Genomic DNA, 25,692 nt, shown 5'->3' on the forward strand with positions numbered 1-25,692 from the left:
CCAAGTTCTACAAGAAACCAATTCAAGGAAAGCACACAACGTTTGCACAAACTATATTGAATGAGTGGGGACTTGACATATTCCTACCATGAAAGTGATGGAAAGAGCTTGTGTAATTTTATGCTGGGAAAAAGGAAATAAGCTCATTAGGTTAAACTACCGCAGAATATTGTCCATATACTAAAGATACGAGATATTGGTACAACTAAAGTAGAATTACGATTTGTGTTATAGTTCATTGATCTTAAAAGAATCATCATCGATGAGAAAAGTACAAGAATCTAAACAAGAACAGGACACTCATTAAATCTGAACGAGTAACGCTACTGCTTCTCTGTTGTAATTTGCTCATGAACAACTGCTTGAAGGTCTCATGTCATTCCGAAGTTCATTGTGATGGTGGTAGAATCCTAAATTTAAACGAGACGGTCCCTAAGTTGCAGTTTGATAGGGGTTCTACCGATATCACACTAACGAGGGATAACATGCCCTCCCAATCTGGCAACATTGCTTCAATGATAAGATCTGCAAATTCGGCCCTCCCATGCAAACAGAAGCTTGATCAATTGTGCAATATCATGTTATCCCTCGTTTGTGTAATGTCGGTAGAATCCCTATCCAACGTCAACTTAGGTCTCGTTTAATTTTAGGCGTCTCTATTGCTGGCAGATATCAGATTGTAGATCGCTTCTAGGTTTTGATTACTATCTTGTCTTTGATCTGCAGTATCGATTTTTAATTGCAAGATATTCGTAATTCAAAATACTTGATGTAATACCAGTATGATCGCATGTTTACAGTATCATTGTTAGGAGAATGTGATGAGATTTTGAGAGAAGGAGACGGGGGGGGGGGGGGGGTATTAGCTTCTCTTTCACGAGCTTTATCGTGCGTGACTTTTTACTAAAGAGAAAGGAACCGTCTATATGGATTATGAATTATGCTCTGGATTATGACGTCCCACAGAGACTTTATTATAAATCGGAAAGCAGGTGGTTTAGTTAAACAAGTGGTAAACCTTTGAACCGATCAACGTGCTTTCGACCGACCTTACATGAAATGTTGTAAACCTATAGAGCTAAGAATAGACAATAACAACATATGATATGGGGATATAAAATATATATATATTGGCACAAATGACAAATGCGTCACACAAAATCTTCAAGATACGTATGTTTAGCTAGTGTGTTGGGCAAAATTCAAGGTTGTACGTGATTTCAAATCAATATTCGGCCTAACATTTTACCATTCTACTTTTTACATGAAAAGGGAAGAAAAAACTTGGAAAAGCGCTGAAAGTTATCGAAATTTTACTACAATTGTGAAAGCATCGATTGTTGAAGTGTAAATGATTCACAGAGAGGTAATTCGAAACCCTTTCGATCAAACGTATCAAACAAAATGGCTGTCCGTATTCTTTGGATGATCTACATACTATTTTTCGTCATATCTGTTGTTAATTGTTGCCTGTGTCACGCGCCCACTTCAAACCGTCAGCAGTTTTGCGATTCCGATGCTGGTGAGTATACATCACTAGCTATTAATTAATACTTTCAAATGATACAAGCTGTCTTTATTGCTGTTGTTGTTAATGATCATGATGATTACACTGATTGTGTTGTTGATGACGATGATGATGATGATTGTGTTGTTGATGATGATGATTGTGGTGATGACGGTGATGTTTGTAGTGATGATGATGGTGGTGATGGTGATGATGGTATTGATGATGATGATGATGGTGATGAATATGGTGTTGAAGATGATGATGGTAGTAGTGGTGGTATTGGTTGTGGTATGTGGATGATGGTGGTGGTTGTGATGATGAAGATGTTGTTCTTGTAACATTTGTTGTTGTTGATGATGTTTCTGGCACATTTTGTGTTGTTGTTGTTGTTGTTGTTGTTGAGTATTATGATGATGATGATGATGATGATGATGATGATGATGATGATGATGATGATGAAGATGATGATGATGATGATGATGATGATGATGATGATGATGATGATGATGATGATGATGATGATGATGATGATGATGATGATGATGATGATGATGATGATGATGATGATGATGATGATGATGCTGATGATGATGATGATGATGATGATGATGATGATGATGATGCTGATGATGATGATGATGATGATGATGGTTGTGGTGATGATGATGATGATGATGATGGTGGTATTGGTGGTGCTGATTATGATGGTGATGATGATGATGATTATGACAATGACGATGATGATAATGAGGACGACGACGACGATGACGATGACGACGACGACGACGACGACGACGACGTTATATATTATATATATTAGTTGTGTTTAATTGATCGTATCAAGAGATAGGGATTGCAGGTTAATATGAGTAAGTCATACATTTTTCCAATGGGGTCCCTCGTCCCCAATTACCCGGGTCATTTCAATGAATTTAATTTTCGTATTACACATGGTCCGGTCAACTATCTTGGTATTAATTTCACGCATCACGCGGAAGATTTCTTCAAGTTAAAGTACTTGCCAAAGCTATCTCGTATAAATAATCTTATTCACCAATGGTCGAAGCGAGATTTAACTCCTATAGGCAAAATTATTATTATTAAAACTTTCGCAGTGTCCCAATTGGTGTATATCCTTACAGTGTTGCCGTCTCCTCCTGTGAATTTTCTTCAAGAGATAAATATGTTGTTTCATAAATTTATCTGGGATAATAAGCCAGACAAAATACGGAGAAGCGTTCTCTTAAATAATAAACAAGATGGTGGGCTACGTATGATTGACGTCGCCTTGTTTGCAACAAGTTTAAAAACATCTTGGGTTAAAATGTAGTTAGATGATAATCATAGACCGTGTAAGGATCTGTTTAATTACTGCTTGAAGGCCCGTGGCTGTAGGTTCTTGTTTAATTGTAATTTTCAGAACACAGATGTTAATGATATTTCAAATGTATTTGTAAAAGAGGTCTTTCAAGCTTGGGCTCATTATAATTACAATATTCCTGTAGGTAATTATGGCAATCAAATAATCCTAAATAATTCTTTTATCAAGATTGATAAACAGATCATTTACAATGAAAGACTTTTTAGAGCCGGTGCGTACTATGTTAGTAATTTTTTAATGAGGATGGTACCATACTACAGTATAGGGACTTCATGGAAAAGCACGACATTGAACATTTTTCCTATCTTAATTACTTTAGTATTGTTTCGGCAATCCCGAGGTATTGGAGAAATAATTTGGGTGATGATGCTAATTTAAATATTAATTGTCAACGTATAACAAAGTTCATATTCGCACCGAAAAGCAATAGATGTGTATACGAGAACTTAGTTAAAGATAAGGTTACTACCCCTAGGGCAAAACTAAAATGGGAAGAAAAATATCGCACAGTCGACTGGAATTGGCAACAAATATTTTCTTTAATATATACGGCTGTCAGGGATCCCAAAATTCGGTATTTTCAGTTCCGATTCTTGCATCGAATTCTTGGTGTTAATCAGTACATGCATAGAATCGGAATTGCTAACACCCCAACTTGTAGTTTTTGCAACAATTTTGATGAGACTCTGGAGCATTTATTTTGGTTTTGCAATTATGTTGGTTCATTTTGGAAGGAGGTTGTTAGAAAATGGTGGAAATGTAGTTTTGAGCTTTCTCCCTATATTATATCTTTCGGATGTATCAATGATGAATTAAACCCGATAAATTTCTTAATTTTCAATGCAAAATATTACGTTTTCTTTTGTAAGGTACAGAATAAGATTCCGACAGCTGAGGAATTTTCAGTGAAATTTCGAATTCAATTATCAGTTCAAAAGTTTCTTCTGCAAAAAGAGAAAAAGGAGCATATATTGATTAAGTTCGATAATTATTTTTGAAAATGTTTAGGAGCATGTATTGTATTGGAGCATTATAATTTGATACAAAGGTGCTGTGACACCGTGCTGTATTATATTGTGTTGAGAAGAGAAATAAAATACGGATGGAAAACAAAGAGATAGGAACAAGATATTTATATGGCATTTTCAAGTAACATTGTGGAATTGTTACCCCTCAAAGCAAGAGTTAAATAGTCTGCGAACTGAATATCCTACTAAACACTTTATCGTGCAGTCAGCACGCAAGTCGATTCGATACACTGACAAATTAGATTGAGGAAAAAAAAACAATGTTAGCTTTGACAGCTTCTGGTATAGCTTTGACGGTAGCTTCGATAAGGTTGTGAGAAAAATAATAACGGTGGAGATCAAACAGCAATTATTCCCAATATATTCTTCAATGATATGGTTAATATGGTGGTGATGATGGTGGTGGTGGTGGTGGTGGTGATGATGATGGTGGTGATGATGATGATGGTGGTGATGATGGTGGTGATGATGATGATGATGGTGGTGGTGGTGGTGGTGGTGATGATGATGGTGATGGTGATGGTGGTGGTTATGATGACGGCGACGATGACGATGACGTTGACGATGATTATGACGACGACTACGTTATATATTTTATATATTAGTTGTGTTTAATTGATCGTATCAAGAGATAGGAACGGCATTTTCAAGTAACATTGTGGACTTGTTTCCTTTCAAAGCAAGAGTCAAATAGTCTGCGAGCTGAATATTACACTCATACATTTTATCGAGCAGTCAACACGCATGTCGATTCTATACCCTGTCAAATTAGATTAAGAGAGATAAAAAAAAAACAATGTTAGCTTTGACAGCTTCTGGTATAGCTTTTACGGTAGCTTCGATAAGGTTGTGAGGAAAAAAAAATAACGGTGGAGATCGAACAGCAATCATCTCCATTGTGTTCCTCAACGATAAAGCCCATGTTCTAAGGTTCCCTCTGTCAACCCAAAATCAATTTAACTTTAGTTTAAATGCTTATAAAGAGTTACCATTCAATACGCGTGTGCTTTTGTTTCAACAAGATCTTAATATATTATTTTTTGGGTTTTCTTTTCCTTTTTTTCATTTAATTCTCTGCGCAGTTGTGTTGGCTTTTGTTTATAACTTTGTTAGCCAACCTTTGGACATTTCCCGGTACGACGTAGAGTACGACGCATTGGTTTACAGCGTTAAGAGGGACAAAGATGGCGTAATCCCTAACGATGTTGATGTCTTCTCCGTTAAAATCAGAACTGGTAGGAACGATGGTAATTGTGGAGTCCGCATTGAACTTGGAAAATCCTATCTGTTCTCAAGTAAGAAATAAATTTGTAATTAATTATTAAAGGTCGCGTGTCCTCTGTTGCTCAAACAAATATCATTCCAGATTGACGTCAGTGCGTATGTTCGAACCTTTTCAAGGTATATATATATATATATATATATATATATATATATATATATATATATATATATATATATATATGTATATGGATATATATATATATCTATATATATATATAGGTTTATATATATATGTCACCCAAAACAGAACTAGTATTGTTCGATACAGGTGACAAACGCCTACAGTGGAATTACGACCTTCCTTACCGGTTTAGAACCTCTGGACATACAATCAGCGTCCATGGCCTTGTTGTTTAGGGTGTCCGCGTACAAAGCGGGAGGCCCGGGTTCGAATCCCGGTGGAGGCTGAAAGTTTTTTCACTGTTCTTGATTTTCCGACTCATTACGATTTTCATTTATATATATATATTCATTTGCCTTTGTAATTTACCCCCATTTCATTAACATAAAGTCTGTTCAAAGTATCTCTTACGAGATCCGTCTATAGGAATAACAAATGATTTTCGAGTTGGTTAGCATCATGTTTGATCTCTAGAGCAAGGCAAAATATGTCACCAAAAACAGAACTAGTATTGTTCGATACATGTGAAAAACGCCTACCGTGGTATTACGACCTTCCTTACCGGTTTAGAACCTCTGGACATACAATCAGCGTCCATAGCTTAGTTGTCCGCGTACAAAGTGGGAGGCCCGGGTTCGAATCCTGGTGGAGGCTGGAAGTTTTTTCACTGTTCTTGATTTTCCGACTCATAACGATTTTCATTTATATATATATATTCATTTGCCTTTGTCGTTTACCTCCATTTTATCAACATAAAGTCTATTCAAAGTATCTCTTTCGAGATCCGGCTTTAGGAATCACAAATGATTTTCGAGTTGGCTAGCAACAAGTTTGATCTGTAGAATAAGGCAAAATATGGCACGAAAAACAGAACTAGTATTGTTCGATACAGGTGACAAACGCCTACAGTGGAATTGCGACCTTCCTTACCGTGCATACGATCAATCAATATATATATATATATATATATATATATATATGTTTATATATATATATATGTTTATATATATATATGTTTATATATATATATATATATATATATATATATATATATATATATATATATATATATATATATATATATTATATATATATTTATTTATATATGTAAGAGCTGGAGTAGGAGCAGTGCTATTTACCGGTCTACAACGTAACACAATATATAATATAAAATAAAGGTTGTGCATGAAGTCACCCTTTAAAGGATTAATTTGAAGAAATAAAAAAAAAATATTCTGTCACAATTGATGTCTTCGCTTTGTTTTAGACTTGAACTACTAGTCATTAACAAGAGTCCCGTGGTACAACATTTGGCCGGACAAGCTACTGTAGCAAACATGTAACAACAAAATAAACAACAGTAACAATAGGAACAACACTATTTCTGATTCAAAATGGTTAGGACTGTTAACTTGGTATCCCCTACTCCCCCCCCACCCTCTCCCTGATCTACACCCCTGCTTCTCCACCATCCAATCTCCTCCATCCTCTATACCACATACAGCTCATTTACCTTTTTAGTCTGTTGTATCATTTCCCATGATGTTAAGTTTTATTTTAATTATTTCATCATTTCTCTTCAACAGCTTCTTCTTTGGATTACAGCCAATTTCCACCATTGATGTATGTGGATAGTTGTGGTTGGAATACGAAAACAAGCTTGCTTTCACAATCTGACTTGTATGGTATTGACAACTGGTGTCCGTGGATTCCTGAACACAGAATCCTTGAATCGTTTTCCTCATTTTATCCTTGAATTGTTAGCCGCATATTATCTGACCTCAGACGTCCGTTCTTCTAAGATTGATATATATATATATATATACCAAGCAGTTGCCATCCACGTCACTGTACCAGAAATATTCGTTATTAACGTTTGGCGCAATCGGCTCGCTACCTCGGCTGTACCATAATTTAGGCTAAGTATCATTAACCGGACGGACTGATGGCATCATGAAAATTGCTACCGTCTTAGTGATCCAACCTGGTGTGCTTGGGTTTGAAATAAGGAGCTTCTCGGGGGGGGGGGGGGGTAGTAACGGTTGGAACATCGAGGCGTCAGCATACCGGCTTTAACATTTCTATTAATATCAGTTGAGCTTGGTTGTAATGACTTAACTTTGGGCACGGAGGTCTAGAAGCTCATGTTTATTATTGGTGGTAGTTATAAAGTTCGCAATGCATGACGTGACTATAAGCTTTTTTTTCTCTCCGTTTATTCAGATTGCATGTAATTTACAGTGATTCTTAAGTAACAGATACAATGATTCGCATATTTGCAATGATAGTTCACCTGCACCTTGTAGGGTTTTGACAGAAAAACTACACAAATAATAACCGAAGCCGAAGACACGCATAAAAATGGGATAAATTGACAACAATTCGTTTAAACAATACTGGATAGAGCTTGGCAGGGATTGAAAGCTTGTATCAAGTCAGAGAATGAACACGATTTTTCCTAGATCTAGAAACTACCAAACTATTAAAACGTCCGATACTAATTGCAAACTTGAACTGATAGAAAAACTCATTTACGCGACTATTTAGTCCGCAATAATACTATACGTGTAAAATAAGAAAATTGTATGAGTGTATCACACCTGTACCCCAGCCAAAGTAACTGTCCTGTTTTAAGAGAAAGAACTGTTCCTTAAGAAAACGCATTTCTACATCTACAATTAAAGAAGCAGTGAAGCCAAACTCTCAAAAGAGATGTTCTAGCCTGTCAACTTCGACGTTACAAAAGGTGAACAAACTACAATCTACTTTACCCATCAAAGTAAGGAATTGATTGGTTGACAACTGTAAGCTACCGTTGGTGTGGCTTTCATCTCTCGCTCTTGAAATGGTTCCAGTCTGACCCTGTACGGTATTAATAAGCTACGTTTAACGTAGCTACTAAACTGTGCACTAACATTTCTTTTATAATATGTTGGCTGTTAGTGGGGAGGGGGAGGGGCGGTGGGCTGCCGTGTTAGAAAGCTGTCCGCAAACGGTTGACCCGATCTTGAAAACTTCTCCTAAAGAAGAGGACCTTGAGCATGCCGAGACGGAAACGCATATTCATCTTCGCGTACAGGAACGGATTAACCATAGAATTAAACCAGATGAGTCGCTGTAGAATCTCCCAGATCAACCTGGGAGCTTGATAAATATGCCATGTTTGTAAGAACACCAGGATGTGGTATGGTAACCAACATGCAATATAGACGGTTGTTAACAGAAAGACACTTCGAGCAACACTGGAGTGGTCCACAAGTTTAGTATTTTCTTTTCGCTTGCGTACTCTCTTTCGATAACAAACACGGCTGTCCTCGCCTCCCGTACATTGTCGTTTTTCGTAGGTGACGTATTTCACGCCGCTGTCGGTGTCATGCTCTGCGTGCTGGGTTTCATTGCCTTCGAGTCTATTGTCTGTCTCAAATCCATCGTTTATTATTGCAAACCCTCCATGATCACCTTGTGAGCTGTGCTCTGCCATCCCTGACGTTCCTGTAGAAATTACAGATTTCAAATCTATGTCCGTTTCTTGAGAAATCGTTCTTTTCGGGTGAGAATTCCGGAGGTTACGATTATTAAGCTTTCGATGTACCTTGAAGGCTACCGTTACATTGACTGCAACCAATAATACCAAAGGAATGATGAAATCTAAATTTTCCAAAATGATGGACAATAACATGTTGTCTGTATTTTGAATCGCAACAAGGCATGTTGCTGACCCCCCTCTCCGAGTTGATGGACTCATAATGTCGTTGGTCGACACCGAATAAAGGATGGTGTACAACGTGGTGTAGATCCACACCAATATGACCACACCCCTCGCAATGGTGTGATTCTGTAGTCTCTTATATCTTAGCACATCGGATATCAGCCATAATCGATCAATACTGATAACAATGACAGTCACAACAGACATGTAAATCACAAAGTAGTGCATCGATAACCACGCAGCACAGAAGATATCACCGAATGGCCAGGAACCAATAGCCAAAGTTAAGAAATCCACTACCATCACAATCGATCCCACTAAAACATCCGATATCGACAAATTCAGGATAAAGATATTTGCAACGGTATTTCTGACGAAATCGTTGAGGACGTAGGATGCTATGACGATGATATTGCCGCCAATTGTAGTCAGTAACACAATCGCATAACACACCAAGAACATAATCCGAAGAACTGGATGTGTCGAGTCTTGCCTTGGCGTTGTGAAATCTTTTGACATGTAAGAGCTGTTCATAATATCCATCTTCGTAATAAATTCGTTTGGTGGCGAAAGGCGGCTGTATAATAGTAAACAAGTTTTCGTTTCGATCAAATCAAAATAAAGCAGAATATAGCAGAATACATTCTAGTCATTTGCAGTAAAGTTAAAAAGTTTTGAATTCCTAACGATGAAAACATACAGTATTTCGTGAATAAATTTAAATATCTCCTCCTTAAGGAAAGATATACTCTTACTGAATGACGATATTTTCTCTTAGAACAAAACTCACCCGCTAATATTATGCAAATATATAGATATACCAAGCTTCGTGTCCCGTCTTTTTATCGACCGTTTTCCTAGTTAATCTCTCTTTCTCTCTCGCTTCATCTCTCTCCACCTTTCTCTCTTACTCTTTCGCTTTCTTTGGAGGTAACCAATGAAGTGAACATATATATCAAAGATGCTTCTTGGCATTTAAACTTGATCGTACGCCTAGATATTATTTGAGCTTTGAAATTAATCTGCCTTAATGCACTGAAATCCTTATTCAGTCATTTACCATTCACCTGTTCACATGACCAAGAGTGACTCTGTGATTGGACAGAATGTGATTACTTAAAACAAACGTATTTGCGAAGATGCAGTCAAAGGAAAAAAAAAAACTTTGGATGGAGGTCAGTTTGTAATTATATTGAATACGGTTATATATTTCACAATAGAAAATGATTTTCCTTCAGTTTATTTTTTCAATTAATTTAATTGTTCAAAAATTTGATAAATATATCATATTTTATCATGTAGAAATACATAAAAACGTCATACATTATAAAAAAAAATATCATATTTATTTGAGACGGCAATGAGTGAATAATTGTTGTAAAAAAGTGAGTGAAAAAAATCGGACCTACACCATGCAGGTATAGTAATGACTCTGCCCTATATGCAGATGCTGTATAACTAGGCTACGTAGACTGGATGTTATATCAAACATTCCGAAACCGGTAAAAGAATTTTATCTGCTGCCTTGCCATCTACATCGAAGATTTAAGTCCTATTTCTTGACGTATTTACTCTTTAAGTTTCAGGTTTCTTCAATCTACTTGTTTACATCATTATTTGGAATAATAATAAATGACTTGTGCAGGTGAAGGTTATCTTCATTTCTTTATATGAGAGTTTAGTTTAGAATGACATCGACAACGTTGATCAAAATTGCAAATTTTAAAGCCGCTTCTTATAGTTTCAATTTATTTCCGTGAATTTGATTAGTTCGATATCCGTTTTGATTTTTCGGTTCGTTAGTTGTTCGGGGAGTTTTCTTTGTTAGTGCATGTGTGTGTGGGGGGGGTGGGGGTAGTGGGTTTGTATAACTCATCCTTTTGTTTCGATCGATTATGTATTAATTATTTGCAATCGTCAGCTTTACAATATGAGCAATATATAAATACGAGTGGAGTCTGATTCATTATTCTAGGTCCTAATTCGAGTCCCTGGTTATGATTCAGTCTTTTGGAAACTGTTTTAAAACTATTGTATTTCCGATTAGGGTTTATATCTCCACTCATATGAAAGTAGTCGATAGAAGAAGACAAAATTAAGCGCAAAATACAAAACAAACCTCAATTTGTTTTTTGGTATTTCATATAAGAACGAAAAAAATCTTTGATAATGAATATCACGCGACAAATCATTTGCTGCGGAATCGTCAAGGACGTTACATGTAGGACATGACTTGACTTAGCCGGCTATTCATAGGATTGAAATCAACCCAAGAAGTTTTACAATGGAAAGTACAAGGATAGGAGTGAAGAAGTCCTTGGGGGAGGGTTGCTTTCATCTTTCATATACAATTGTTCACATAGCCCCTGGATTGTGGGTATAGCTAATATTTTTTATTGTTTGATTGTTGTAACATTATTCCCGATATCCATTATTTAGTACAATTGTCAATTATATACGATATATTGAACCGAACAAGATCGTGCTGTTATTACTCTTATTCACAATGTCTGCTGGAAAAGATTTATTGCTAGAATAGAATTATTGCTAGAATAAAAATCAATTATGACCTTTTTTCATTTTTCAACTCTGATAACAAAATTTAAGCTATATGGCTTATAGTGATGAGACTTAACCATGTTATATCTTCTGCCATCATGCAGTTCGGATCAAGGCTGGTTTTATGGGCTGGTTCTTCTCACCATCCATTGTCTACTTATAATCCCCTTTCATCCATCTCATTTTTCACCGTGCTCATTAACCTGTCTGTTTTCTGTACGTGTTTTTGTCCCTTCTGTTACTGTACTTTTCATTTAGCCTCTGAAGAAGATCCTGCTAGGATCGAAACGTCAGGCCAACTTACTTTTACACATTTTTTTACACAGGCTCTCTAGTGGATAAGCAGTCTGCTAACATTTTTATTTTATTTTTAGTTTATTTTTATTTATAAAAGTAGAAAGTAATCAGTACTTCTAGCAAGGCTCAAACAAAGTATGAGGAAATAAGACGTTCCCTAAAGTGACCATGACATTTAAAATCCAACTAATCGAGAGTAACTTCCTCTGAATCTATGAGAAAGTCTTTGTTCAAAACTATTCTCATCACCTTCAAAACCTCAAGGCCTAATTAAAAATAAACGTTTTTATATTCGTATCCGAAAACAGATCTCTGAAAAATGTGATTTCAAAACAAGAAAACGATGACGCCATATTAGGAACACAACTGCCAAGCACAGGCATGTACCGGATGCGCGACGATCATACCGTCCCACATACACATACATTTACACTGAGAAAACAACCACTGTATGTCGCTATATCGTTAGAGATTTCAACTTTTTTTACAACATGTAAAATATCCGAGACAAATGCCGGTCCGTTGTGTTGTTGGGGTCTGCAGTTATGTCATAACCCGTGCAATTAGCCTTCATCGTTGGCCAAAGGACGAAAAAAACACCAGCCAGTATACAGCTCCGTATGAAGCGAACACTTCACGGAAGCAGACTACGATCGCTCCTTTCTACTGAAATAAAACAAATGGGCTTTAACGGGTCGACATAAACGAGTCGTTCTTACTGGCAAGTACCCCACATTAAAAACTCCTAAGACCAGAGCGGGGAACATGAAACCTCCAGTGGGACAAGTGGCGATCTTTTGGAGGAAGCGCGGCCGAGCACTATAGTACTAGTATTAGCGTTACTACACTGAAGTCGCAAAAGACGAAGAGTGTTTGCATTATCATCTTAATTCACACCCCTTAATTGCCCTATAGTTGTGTAGTAAGAACTATAAGGTTAGCTTCAGAAGGGATGGGTTACACCGTCTGTGAAAAATCTCAGTGCCCCAATTTCTTTCAGAAATATGCTGGGTCAGTTAGTTATTTCTTATTCGGGGTGATAGGGATGGGTCAAAATAAGGTTATAAAGATTATATTCCAATTGGTGTTTAAATCTCCCAGAGATTTATTTTAAACATTCACAGAGCCAAAAATTGACACATCGTAGTTCAAATATTAAATCTTTGAACGAAGTTCATTCAATATCAGTTCTAGACAGTCATTTTGGACAATCTGAACAAGCCTGTGACGAAACCAACATTAACAACAATCATTGCATTATATGACATCAAAATAAAACTGTACTTTTCATAGACAATATCATTCTTAAATTACACTGATGTAATTTGTGACATCAAAGGAGGTTTAAGGAAAAACAACAAGCATGAAAGTTTTGGCTTTAAGCCTAAAAAAGAAAGATGCATGTCCATTGCTATCAATCGTTTTTGTGACAAATGAATTAGAATAAACCAGAAGCAAAAAGAATAAAGGGTCATTTCAACCAAGAAAAACTGCATGACGCAACTCACGTGCAACAATGTTACCACACATGACGACACGTACAACACTGACGCAACGTGAAACACAGCATGACACGTATTATGAGTTTCTGAAGAAAGATTGTCAAACAAACCACCTGCTGCTGAAGAAACAACTCTAAACATTCAAGAGTTCTTCTACCTCCATTAATCTTTATTATGATTTTTTGACAAATATCATGGAAGCAAACATGTCTGGGAGGTAAATGTTCCGAAAAAGGTAAATCCCCGTTCACTTATGCTCCTATTATATGACATCACGGTCACGCCAATACATGTATCCAAATGCTTCAAAACATGCCTTTTCATTTCATTGTTGATATTGGGTCTGGAAAATGACCATTTCATCCTTAATTAAAAGTCTTGAATTTCAATATATCAACACTTAAGGAACCCTGACGGATAGATAATCCAACCCAATCGTAGAATAGAAAAGATGTTTCTGGAGGGATTTCTCAACCAAGGTTTCCTATACCATAGAGTTTTCTCCTGGCAACTTGAATCCAGTGTACATACCATTGGCTGGAAACTCACTTCTGATCCTTTGGACTGCACATGATGGTAAAAAAAAACCTGACTAGTCATGTTAGGACCCCCTAGCAACATGGAACCTGTTGACGGAATGCTATGTATCTGTACTGCTTGAAAAGAAAATTATGAAAGTTTAAATGAATGTATTAATGTGGGCCCTTGATGTCCACAATAACAAGCGTGATACAATGTACAGTTATGGTTACATTTGTTGTAAATTTACACCTTCCATGTTTCATGAAACATTCTTTACAGTTTCAGACAATTGATTTTCAAAACTCCAGGCCTAAGTACTAACCTTATAATGAGTATAAAAAGACACATATGCCTACCTAACATGGCTGCATAATGCAGCTTACATCCCTAAGCCATACTTTTAGTATTCAACCAACCCTACTAGTAGTAGTACTACGCAGCATACTGTACATGTATGATGTACTCTCATTAGCAGTACCGGGGTATTAAAATACATTAGATTAGGAACATTTTCTGGCGAACGAACTTTTCAAGCCCCGAAGAAGGTAAATTAATTCTCAATTTCGACTAGAAATATCAAGTTATTAACTGACAGATTGGTTGATATATGTTCTAGTAAACAAGCTTAGATGTATCCCTTAAAAGATTGGACGTGTCATGGCCACTTTAAAATATTTTACAATGCTATTTGAAAGATAATTTGAATACTTTGAATACTATATGTATTACCTTAACTGCGCAACGGTTACAAACGCTGCATCTCCTTGATACGAAAGATCTTCATATCAATAGAGACAACGCCTCATGATAAACAGTCATGTGAAACAATCTCGACCAGGTTCAAAACCTATGGAAATTGTACTAGAATCGTACCAAGCTGTTGCTAGACTAGACGTTCTCGAACTCCTTAGAAGCTATATACAGCGTACATTACACCTTAGCGGATATCAGACTTAACTGTTTATAAGTAACGCGCTATACCACACAAATATGTGTCGACAAGTTCGTTATCACGGTGGCTTAAAGAAGAGGCAGCCTCTGGAATAAATGTGGAGCATTAAGAAGCTCACAGTAGGTCGGCAGCCGTTTAACCGGCAGAAGCAATTAATCTCCCGGTTAAAAATATCCTCCAAGTGGCAGGCTGGAAGTCCGAGGAAACGTTGCCATGTTCTATAAGAAAACAATTCAAGGAAAGCAAACAATGTTTACACAAACTATATTGGATGACTGAGGACTTGATATATTCCTACCATGCAAATGATGGAAAGAGCGTGTGTAATTTTATGCTGGGAAAAAGGGAAAAAGGTCATTAGGTTAAACTACGGCAGCATATCGTCCATATACTAAAGATACGAGATATTGGTACAACTAAAGCAGAATTCTGATTTGTGTTATAGTTTATTGATCTTAAAAAGAATCATCATCGATGAAAGAAGTATAAGAATATAAACAAGAACAGGACTCTCATCAAAATTGAACGCGTAACGCTACTGCTAAACGAGACCTAAGTGTCAGTTTGATAGGGATTCTACCGACATCACACTAACGAGGGATAACTTGCCCTACCAATATGGCAATATTGCTTCAATGATAAGATCTGCAAATTCGGCCCTCCCATGCTAACAGAAGCTTGATCAATTGTTCAATCCCATGTTATTCCTCGTTTGTGTAATGTCGGTAGAATCCCTGTCAAACTGACACTTAGGTCTCGTTTAATTTTAGGAGTATCTATCGCTTGCAGACATCAGATTGCGATCTTGTCTTTCTTGATCTGTAGTTTCGATTTTTAGTTGGAAGATATTCGTAATTCTACATACTTGGCGAAATACCAGCATGATCACATGTTTACAGTATGTTAGGGGAGTGTGATGAGATTTTGAGAGAAAGAGAGGGCGGGGGTTATTAGCTTCTCCTCCACTTCCTTTACTAAAAAGAAAGGAACCGTCTATATGTCAGGGTTAAAATCTCCTAGTTTGCTATGGATTATATGACGTCCCACAGAGACTTATCGAAAACAGGTGTTTTAGCTTAACAAGTAGTAAACCTTTGAACCGATGAACGTGCTTTCGACCCGACCTTACATTAAATGATGTAAACCTATAGAGATAAGAATAGACAATAACAACATGTTGTTATGGGGATACAAAATCTTTAAATTTTGGCCAAATGACAAATGCGTCACACAAACACTACAAGATACGTATGTTTAGCAAGTGTGTTAGACACTATTCAAGATTGTACGTGATACCTAATCAATTTTCAGCCTAACATTTACTTTTCTACTTTTTACAAGAAAGGGGAAAAAACAACTGTTAAAAGCGCTGAAAGTTATCGAAATTTTACTACATTTGTGAAAGCATCAATTGTTGAAGTGTAATTGATTCACAGAGAGGTAATTCGAAAACCTTTTGATCAAACTAAATCTAACAAAAATGGCTGTTCGTATTCTTTGGGTGATCTGCATACTATTTTTCGGAATATCCGTTGTTAATTGTTGCAGCTGTGCGAGTCCCCCATCAAAACATCAGCAGTTTTGCGATTCCAATATTGGTAAGTATGCTTCACTAGCTACTAATTAATAGTTGCAAATCATTCATGCTGTCTTATTGTTGTTGTTGATGATCATGATGATTATAATGATTGTGCTGTTGATGACCATGATGAGGAGGAGGAGGATAAAGGTGATGATGGTAGTGCTGGTGGTGATGACGGTGATGATTATGTTGTTGATGATGATGGTGTTGATGATGCTGATGATGACGGTGTTGATGATGGTGGTGATAATGATGATGATTATTATGGTTGTGATGATGATGATGTTTTTTATTTTAACAGTTGTTGTTGATAATGACGATGGTGATAATGGTGGAGATGATGATGGTGATGGCGGTTGTGGTTGTGCTGGTGGTGATGATGCATGATGGTAGTGATGATGATTATTATGGTCGTGATGATGATGATGGTATTGGTGATGCTGATGATGATGGTGGTGGTGGTGATGATGATGTTGTGAGTGTTTTTTGTAATATTTGTCGTTGTTGATGATGTTGATGATTATGATGATGATGATGGTAGTGATGATGATTATTATGGTGGTGATGATGATGATGAATAAGATGGTGGTATTGATGACGATGACGATAATGATGATGATGACGATGACGACGACGATGACGACGACGACGGTGACGGCGACGGTGACGATGACGATGATTATGACGACGACTACGTTATATATTTTATATATTAGTTGTGTTTAATTGATCGTATCAAGAGATAGGAACAAGATATGGCATTTTCAAGTAACATTGTGGAATTGTTTCCCTTCAAAGCAAGAGCTAATTAGCTATTTAAATAGTCTGCGAACTGAATATCTAACTAATACATTTGATCGAGCAGTCAACACGCAATTCGATTATATACACTGCCAAATTAGATTGAAGAAATAAAAGCAATGTTAGCTTTGACAGCTTCTGGTATAGCTTTGACGGTAGCTTCGATAAGGTTGTGAGAAATATAAATAACGGTGGAGATCAAACAGCAATCATTCCCATTATATTCCTCAATGATAAAGAACATGTTTTAAGGTTCCCCCTGTCTACCCAAAATCAATTTCAATTTAGTTTAAATGCTAATAAGTAGTTTCCATTCAACACGTGTGTGCTTTTGATTTAACAAGATCATAATATATGATTTTGTTTTGTTTTGTTTTTCTTTTTTCATTTAATTCTCTGCGCAGTTGTGTTGGCTTTTGTTTATAACCAACGTGTGGACAGTTCCTGGTACTACTTAGAGTACGACGCAGTGGTTTACAGCGTTAAGAGGGACAAAGCAGACACAATCCCTAACGATGATAATCACTTCTTGGTCAAAATCAGAATGATTATTTCTTGTAGTGTCTCCATTGACCTTGGAAAATCCTATCTGTTCTCAAGTAAGAATTAAATATGTAATTAATTAGTAAAGGTCGCGTGTTCTCTGTTGCTAAAACAACATACACTGACGTCAACAGTTTGACGTCAGTGCGCATGTTCGAACCTTTTCGAGAACGTACATTCGCAATGTACATCACATATTGTACACAGCTGCCGTACAGCTCAATACTACCAAATGACTTCAGTCAAACTTTAAAGTCTTGAAACGTCATAGGAAAATGCAATATCTAGAGGGCTAGTAATATTATATAGCTGTTGAGGTTTTCAAGGCACAAACTTTTAAGTATGCTATAATTCTGTGTAATGCTCCTTTAAGATTAAATGATATGATGACGTCAGCTTCTCAGTGCAGACCTTAATGTTGGTGTTAACTTATTGTTTTATATATTATAGTAGCTGAACCCAAACATGTTCTTTTAACTTCATCTACACAACGGAGCACCCTTGGGTGACATTAAAAACCATTTGCCCTTTAAAAAATATATATAATATATTTTAAACATATCATTTCATACCATGAAAGTCTTGCGCTGCATCTGAGAAACTGACCTAAATGGTTTGTGTTTTAGACTATTAGCCCAGTCACTTTTATTGATGTGCTGCCAATGTTTAAAGAGGAATCATTAAAAAAAAAACATTGGGTTTAGATATATATATATAACCTGGAGTAAGAGCAGTGCTATTCACCGGTCTGAAACGTACCACAATATATCATATAAAATCAAGTTTGTGCCTGAAGTCACCCTTTAAAGGATGAATTTGAAGAAATAAAATAAATATATATTTCATCACAATTGATGTAATTGCTTAGTTTTAGACTTGAACTACTAGTCATTAACAGGAGTACCATAGTACAACAGTGGGCATGCACAGTGGGCCGGATTAGCTAGCAAACATTAAAAAAAACAAAATTAACAACAGGAACAATAGGAGCAACACTTATTCTGATTCAAAATTGTTAGGATTGCAACTTGGTATCCCCTCCGCTCCCCCCCCCCTCACCTTCTCTCCCTAATCTACACCCCTTCTTCTCCACCACCCAATCTCCTCCATCCTCTATACCACATACAGCTCATTTGCCTTTTTAGTCTGTTGTACCATTTCCCATGATGTTAATTTTTATTTACATTATTTCACAATTTCTCTTCAACAGCTACTTCTTTGGATTACAGCCAATTTCCACCATTGATGTATGTGAATACTTGTGGTTGGAATACGAAAACAAGCTCGCTTTCACAATCTGACCTGAATGGTATTGACAACTGGACGTGTCCGTGGATTGCTCCAAACAGAGTCATTGAATTGTTAGCCTCCTATAGAAACAAACGCATATTATCTGATCTGGAAGATCTCAGACGTCCGTTCTTCTAAGATTTCTATATATGTATATATTGCCCTTTCTTCTGTGGACATTGTGATCCAGTGGGCATACCTTATACTTAATTAATTTGATGTGCAAACTCTGGGTGTAGTAGGTGTTGTTGCTGTGTAGTTCGTTTATTTTATAGTAAATGAGAAGCACAATAAACTTAGATACTACCTAAATTTATTCTCATTCAGAAGTAAATAAACATAAATTAAAAACCATTGCCATTTGGACTAATTGTGAAAAAAAGTGTTTGCTATTCTTTTTTATTTATTAATCGTGTGACATTTGAGATGATATCAAAATTACACACACTTTGAAAAAGGATTGTTTTTTTTAGACAACTAATTAACATTGTTCAAATGTGGTACAAAAACTGTATGTCTAAGATATCTGTATGTCTAAGGTATCAGTATATCTTACATATCTGTATATCAGTAAGGTATCTGTATATCTAAGATATCTGTATATCTTATATATTTGTATATCTTACATATCTGTATATCTTTAAGATATCTGTATATCTAAGAGGATATTCCGGTGGTAGAAGTTGCTGATGTAAGGTGCAGAAAGTTTCTCAGCATCTAACAGCATATATGTTTCGTGGAGATACAAACTTTCAAAGTTTATTGACAAACTGTCAAAGTTGGTCGGAAACTGATGGATGGCAACAGCCAAGTAAAATGATGTCCTCATGGCCAATGAGCTGAAAAAGTTGTTTGTTTTTCAACTTTTTTTTCAAATTTACAAACCATTTATCCAGCGAAGGAAATAATATTCTTAGAAACACGTTGGACCTTGATCAAAGTTTTGAAATGTAGTGAAACATTAACAACGAAACAAACATTTCAAATGTAACACACATTTTAAATTATAAACAGGTTATATTAATATTAATACAGGAAGTAAAATTCTCCAAGACATTTTCAATAATGACGTCACAGACTACTTTGAATAATAGTGTTTGCCTGGTGAAAATCGTGTACATTCAAACAATATACATAGATGATGTCGAAACAAGCTGAATTTTAACCCAACAACAACAACAGTTTAGAATATTGCTCTCTTCACGATAAGGGTTACATTGCCTGCCACCAAATTGTCTCTTTCATGGGGGAGGAGGGGGGGCTAGGGTAGGGTATCTACTGCATTTGTCCAAAGATGTGAATAAGGAGAATGTGTCATATCCATATAAGACGTTGGACTGAAAGCATTCAACACAGAAGTAGACTGGACACTCTTGCGTATTTATTGCGTAATATAACTTGTGGCCGACATATCGGAATCATGCGATGGCACTTTGTTATACTAAAAACTTGTTCCCTCTGATATTCGTTTTCTCTCACGTCTAAAGAAAATCCTCCCTGCTTTCCTCTTAAGTAAACTGATCAGGACTTGAACGATGTCCTCTTCGAGGGTAACTTAACGTTTGGCGCAATCTGCTCGCTACCTCGGCTGTACCATACTCAAGGCTAAGAAGTATTAACCGGAAGAACTGATGGTATCATGAAAAGTGCTACCGACTTGGTGATCCAACCGGGTGCGCTGGACCTTTGAAATAAGCGGCGTTTTGGGGGGCTTCTTTACTCCAGCGTATTTCGCGACCAAAGGATAATTGGGGGCGTTTGGCACCTATACCAGTAGGCTAGGCCCTTATTTGGTGTGAGGGTAGTAACGTTTGAAACACCAAGGCGTCAGCATGCCGGCTTTAGCTTTAGCTGCACCTTGCAGCGTTCTGACAGAAAAATAAAACAAATAATAACCGAAGCCGAAGACACGCCTATCAATGGGGTGAATGGATAACAATTCGTTTAAACATTACTAGAATAGAACTTGGCAGGGAGTAAAAGCTTGTATCAAGTCAGAGAAAATAAATTGATTTTTCCTAGATCTAAACACTCTCAAACTATTAAAACTTTCGATACTAATTGCAAACTTGAACTGAAAACTCATTTACATCTGGTACGCGACTATTTAGTCTGCAATCATACTATACGTGTAAAATAAGAAAATTGTATGAGTGTAAAGCACCTCTACCCCAGCCAAAGAAAATGTCCTGTTTTGGGAAGAAGAAGAATTGTTTCTTAAGAAAACGCATTTCTAACATCTACAATGAAAGAAGCAGTGAAGTGACACTCCCAAAAGAGATGTTCTAGCCTGTCAACTTCGATGTATACAAAAGGTGCACAAACTACAATCTACTTTACCCATCAAAGTATAAGGAGTTTACTTATGGTTGACTACTGTAAGCTACCGTTGGTGTGGCTTTCATCTCTCGCTCTTGAAATGGTTCCAGTCTGACCCTGTGCCGTATTAATAAGATACGTTTAACGTAGCTACTAAGCTGTGCACAGCATTTCTTTTCTAATATGATGTCTGTTAGATGGGGGGGGGGGGGGCTGCAGCATTAGAAAGCTTTCTGCAAACGGTTGACTCGATCTTGAAAACTTCTCCTAAAGAAGAGGACCTTGAGCATGCCGAGACGGAAACGCATATTCATCTTCGCGTACAGGAACGGATTAACCATAGAATTAAACCAGATGAGTCGCTGTAGAATCTCCCAGATCAACCTGGGAGCTTGATAAATATGCCATGTTTGTAAGAGCACCAGGATGTGGTATGGTAACCAACATGCAGTATAGACGGTTGTTAACAGAAAGACACTTCGAGCAACATTGGTGTGGTCCACAAGTTTAGTATTTTCTTTTCGCTTGCGTACTCTCTTTCGATAACAAACACGGCTGTCCTCGCTTCCCGTACATTGTCGTGTTTCGTAGGTGACGTATTTCACGCCGCTGTCGGTGTCATGCTCTGCGTGCTGGTTTTCATTGCCCTCGAGTCTATTGTTTGTCTCAAATCCATCGTTTATTATTGCAAACCCTCCATGATCACCTTGTGAGCTGTGCTCTGCCATCCCTGTCGTTCCTGTAGAAATTGCAGATTTCAAATCTGCGTCCGTTTCTTGAGAAATCGTTCTTTTCGGGTGAGAATTCCGGAGGTTACGATTATTAAGTTTTCGATGTACCTTAAAGGCTACCGTTACATTGACTGCAACCAATAATACCAAAGGAATGATGAAATCTAAATTTTCCAAAATGATGGACAATAACATGTTGCCTGTATTTTGAATCGTAACAAGGCATGTTGCTGATCCCCCTCTTCGAGTTGATGGGCTCATAATGTCGTTGGTCGACACCGAATAAAGGATGGTGAACAACGTGGTGTAGATCCACACCAATATGACCACACCCCTCGCAATGGTGTGATTCTGTAGTCTCTTGTATCTTAGCACATCGGATATCAGCCATAATCGATCAATACTGATAACAATGACAGTCACAACAGACATGTAAATCACAAAGTAGTGCATGGATAACCACACAGCACAGAAGATATCACCGAATGGCCAGGAACCAATAGCCAAAGTTAAGAAATCCACTACCATCACAATCGAACCCACTAAAACATCCGATATCGACAAATTCAGGATAAAGATATTTGCAACGGTATTTCGAACGAAATCGTTGAGGACGTAGGATGCTATGACGATGATATTGCCGCCAATTGTAGTCAGTAACACAATCGCATAACACACCAAGAACATAATCCAAAGAACTGGATGTGTCGAGTCTTGCCATGGCGTTGTGAGATCTTGTGACATGTAAGAGCTGTTCATAATATCCATCTTCGTAATAAATTCGTTTGGTGGCGAGAGGCGGCTGTATAACAGTAAACAAGTTTCCGTTTCGATCAAATCAAAATAAAGCAGAATATAGAAGAATAAATTCTAGTCATTTGCAGTAAAGTTAAAAAGTTTTGAATTCTTAACGATGAAAACACAGTATTCCGTGAATAAATTTAAATATCTCCTTCTTAAGAAAAGATATACTCTTACTGAATGACGATATTTTCTCTTAGAGCAAAACGCAACCGCTAATATTATGCAAATATATAGATATACCAAGCTTCGTGTCCCGTCTTTTTATCGACTTTTTTCCTAGTTAATCTCTCTTTCTCTCTCGCTCCACCTCTCTCCACCTTTCTCTCTTACTCTCTCGCTTTCTTTGGAGGTAACCAATGAAGTGAACATATATATCAAAGATGCTTCTTGGCATGTATACTTGATCGTACGCCTAGATATTATTTGAGCTTTGAAATTAATCTGCCTTAATGCACTGAAATCCGTATTCATACATTTACCATTCACCTGTTCACATGACCAAGAGTGACTTTGTGATTGGACAGAATGTGATTACTTAAAACAAACGTATTTGCGAAGATGCAGTAAAATGGGAAACAACTTTGAATGGAGGTCAGTTTGTAATTATATTGAATACGGTTATACGGTTATTCGGTTACTGAACAATAGAAAATTATTTTCCTTCAGCTTATTGACAATTTAATTGTTTAACACATTTATAAATATACCATATCTTATCATTTAGAAATACATAAAAACGTCATACATTATATAAAAAAATAACATCATGTTTATTTGAGACGGCACTGAGTATATAATCGTTGTAAAAAAAAAGTGAGAGAAAAAATCGTATTGACTCTGCCCTATATGCAGATGCCGTATAACTAGGCTACGTAGACTGGATGTTATGTCAAACATTACGAAACCGGTAAAAGAATTTTATCTTCTGCCTTGCCATCTACATCGAAGATTTAAGTCCTATTTCGTGACGTTTTTTACTCTAGTTTCAGGTTTCTTCAATCTACTTGTTTACATCATTATTTGGAATAATAAGAAATGACTTGTGCAGGTGAAGGTTATCTTCATTTCTTTATATGAGAGTTTAGTATAGAATGAAATCGACAACGTTGATCAAAATTGCAAATTTGAAAGCCGCTTCTTATAGTTGCAATTTATTTCCGTGAATTTGATTAGTCCGATTTCCGTTTCGATTTTTCGGTTCGTTAGTTGTTCGGGGAGTTTTCTTTGTTAGTGCATGTGTGTGTGTGTGGGGGGGGGGGGGGTGGGGGTAGTGTGTTTGTATAACTCATCCTTTTGTTTCGATCGATTATGTATTAATTATTTCCAATCGTCAGATTTATAATATGAGCAATGTATAAATACGAGTGGAGTCTGATTCATTATTCTAGGTCCTAATTCGAGTCCCTGGTTATGTTGAGTGCGTATTGTCAAATTTCGATTAGATTCAGTCTTTTGGAAACTGTTTTAAAAGTATAGTATTTCCGATTAGGGTTTATATCTCCACTCATATGAAAGTAGTCGATAGAAGAAGACAAAATTAAGCGCAAAATACAAAACAAACTTCAATTTGTTTTATGTTTTCATATAAGAACGAAATAAGTCTTTGATAATGAATATCACGCGACAAAAGCATTTGCTGCAGAATCGTCAAGGACGTTACATGTAGGACATGATTTGACTTAGCCGGCTATTCATAGGATTGAAATCAACCCAATAAGTTTTACAATGGAAAGTACAAGGATAGGAGTGAAGAAGTCCTTGGGGGAGGGTTGCTTTCATCTTTCATATACAATTGTTCACATAGCCCCTGGATTGTGGGTATAGCTAATATTTTTGATTGTTGTTGTAACATTATTCCCGATATCCATTATTTAGTACAATTGTCAATTATATACGATATATTGAACCGAACAAGATCGTGCTGTTATTACTCTTATTCACAATGTCTGCTGGAAAAGATAGAACTATTCCTAGAATAAAAAACAATTATGACCTTTTTTTCATTTTTCAACTCTGATAACAAAATTTAAGCTATATGGCTAATAGTGATGAGACTTAACCATGTTATATCTGCTGCTGTCATGCAGTTCGGATCCAGGCTGGTTTTTATGGTAAATATCGATTTATTAGGGAAAATGTTCGTTTTGTGTTAGACCTCATCGATCATAAGTGTCATCGCACCCAAAATGATTGGCCTAATTTTTGTTTTTGAATTCTTGTTGAAAAGGCTTTTGATACAATTGAATGGAACTTTATTGACGAAAGTATGCATTTTGTTGGTTTTGAGGAGAAATGACCAAATTGGGCAAGCAGTTAGAGACCTTTGAACAATGTTTTTCTTGAATGGATTTTATCATAAGTAGAAGAGTTCGTCAAGATTGTCCTTTGAGCCTCTATCGTTTCATTTTATTTATCAAGCTGTTAACTCTGAGTGTCATGGACCCCCCCCCCCCCCCTCAACACACCCCGGGAAATACCATTCCTCCCCGGAGAGATAAAAAATCTTACAGTTTATGGATGACACTGTCATTTTCTTGGATGTCAGTTTTGATGCTCTTCGTATATGCTATTAATATTCTTAATTGCCTAAAATCCTCTTCGAGTTTAAAGGTTAAAATATGGCAAGTCCCTTCTCTTTCATTTAGGTGGCTAAATTAATATTAAAATAAGACCTTCCTTTCAAAACATCTTTAAATTGAAATAGACTACTGGTTTCGTATCCTTCTCAGGAACTACTTTTTCAAACAACAGTGCTTA

At 36.7% G+C, this 25,692-nt stretch overlaps 4 protein-coding genes across 4 annotated transcripts; 2 read left to right on the plus strand and 2 right to left on the minus strand.

Annotated features, from left to right (window-relative positions):
* Window positions 1–1,142: 1,142 nt before the first annotated feature.
* On the plus strand, window positions 1,143–8,103 carry LOC139961394 (uncharacterized). The gene is made up of 3 exons (XM_071960541.1): window positions 1,143–1,522; window positions 5,002–5,214; window positions 6,911–8,103. Exons 1-3 carry the CDS (start codon window positions 1,405–1,407, stop codon window positions 7,078–7,080), a joined length of 501 nt encoding a protein of 166 aa, XP_071816642.1. The 5' UTR covers window positions 1,143–1,404; the 3' UTR covers window positions 7,081–8,103.
* Window positions 8,104–8,254: 151 nt separating this feature from the next.
* LOC139961387 (histamine H4 receptor-like) lies at window positions 8,255–11,560 on the minus strand. The gene has a single exon (XM_071960535.1). The coding sequence runs from the start codon at window positions 9,574–9,576 to the stop codon at window positions 8,299–8,301; it is 1,278 nt and encodes a 425-aa protein (XP_071816636.1). The 5' UTR covers window positions 9,577–11,560; the 3' UTR covers window positions 8,255–8,298.
* Window positions 11,561–16,074: 4,514 nt separating this feature from the next.
* Window positions 16,075–19,460, plus strand: LOC139961393 (uncharacterized). The gene is made up of 3 exons (XM_071960540.1): window positions 16,075–16,463; window positions 17,653–17,847; window positions 19,002–19,460. Exons 1-3 carry the CDS (start codon window positions 16,346–16,348, stop codon window positions 19,217–19,219), a joined length of 531 nt encoding a protein of 176 aa, XP_071816641.1. The 5' UTR covers window positions 16,075–16,345; the 3' UTR covers window positions 19,220–19,460.
* Window positions 19,461–21,621: 2,161 nt separating this feature from the next.
* LOC139961368 (histamine H4 receptor-like) lies at window positions 21,622–22,899 on the minus strand. The gene has a single exon (XM_071960513.1). It carries the CDS (start codon window positions 22,897–22,899, stop codon window positions 21,622–21,624), a length of 1,278 nt encoding a protein of 425 aa, XP_071816614.1.
* Between the last annotated feature and the right edge of the window lie 2,793 nt (window positions 22,900–25,692).

The sequence above is a fragment of the Apostichopus japonicus genome, chromosome 20, assembly GCF_037975245.1.
Source record: "Apostichopus japonicus isolate 1M-3 chromosome 20, ASM3797524v1, whole genome shotgun sequence".
NCBI lineage: Eukaryota > Metazoa > Echinodermata > Holothuroidea > Aspidochirotida > Stichopodidae > Apostichopus > Apostichopus japonicus.

Bases quoted from the DNA above. Each gene is read 5' to 3' on its own strand.
- LOC139961393 (XM_071960540.1), top strand. From the start codon at position 16,346: ATGGCTGTTCGTATTCTTTGGGTGATCTGCATACTATTTTTCGGAATA. The intron at 16,464-17,652 runs GTAAGTATGCTT...TTCTCTGCGCAG, and splicing joins GTTTTGCGATTCCAATATTG to TTGTGTTGGCTTTTGTTTAT. The intron at 17,848-19,001 runs GTAAGAATTAAA...TCTCTTCAACAG, and splicing joins AAAATCCTATCTGTTCTCAA to CTACTTCTTTGGATTACAGC.
- LOC139961387 (XM_071960535.1), bottom strand. From the start codon at position 9,576: ATGGATATTATGAACAGCTCTTACATGTCAAAAGATTTCACAACGCCA.
- LOC139961368 (XM_071960513.1), bottom strand. From the start codon at position 22,899: ATGGATATTATGAACAGCTCTTACATGTCACAAGATCTCACAACGCCA.
- LOC139961394 (XM_071960541.1), top strand. From the start codon at position 1,405: ATGGCTGTCCGTATTCTTTGGATGATCTACATACTATTTTTCGTCATA. The intron at 1,523-5,001 runs GTGAGTATACAT...TTCTCTGCGCAG, and splicing joins GTTTTGCGATTCCGATGCTG to TTGTGTTGGCTTTTGTTTAT. The intron at 5,215-6,910 runs GTAAGAAATAAA...TCTCTTCAACAG, and splicing joins AAAATCCTATCTGTTCTCAA to CTTCTTCTTTGGATTACAGC.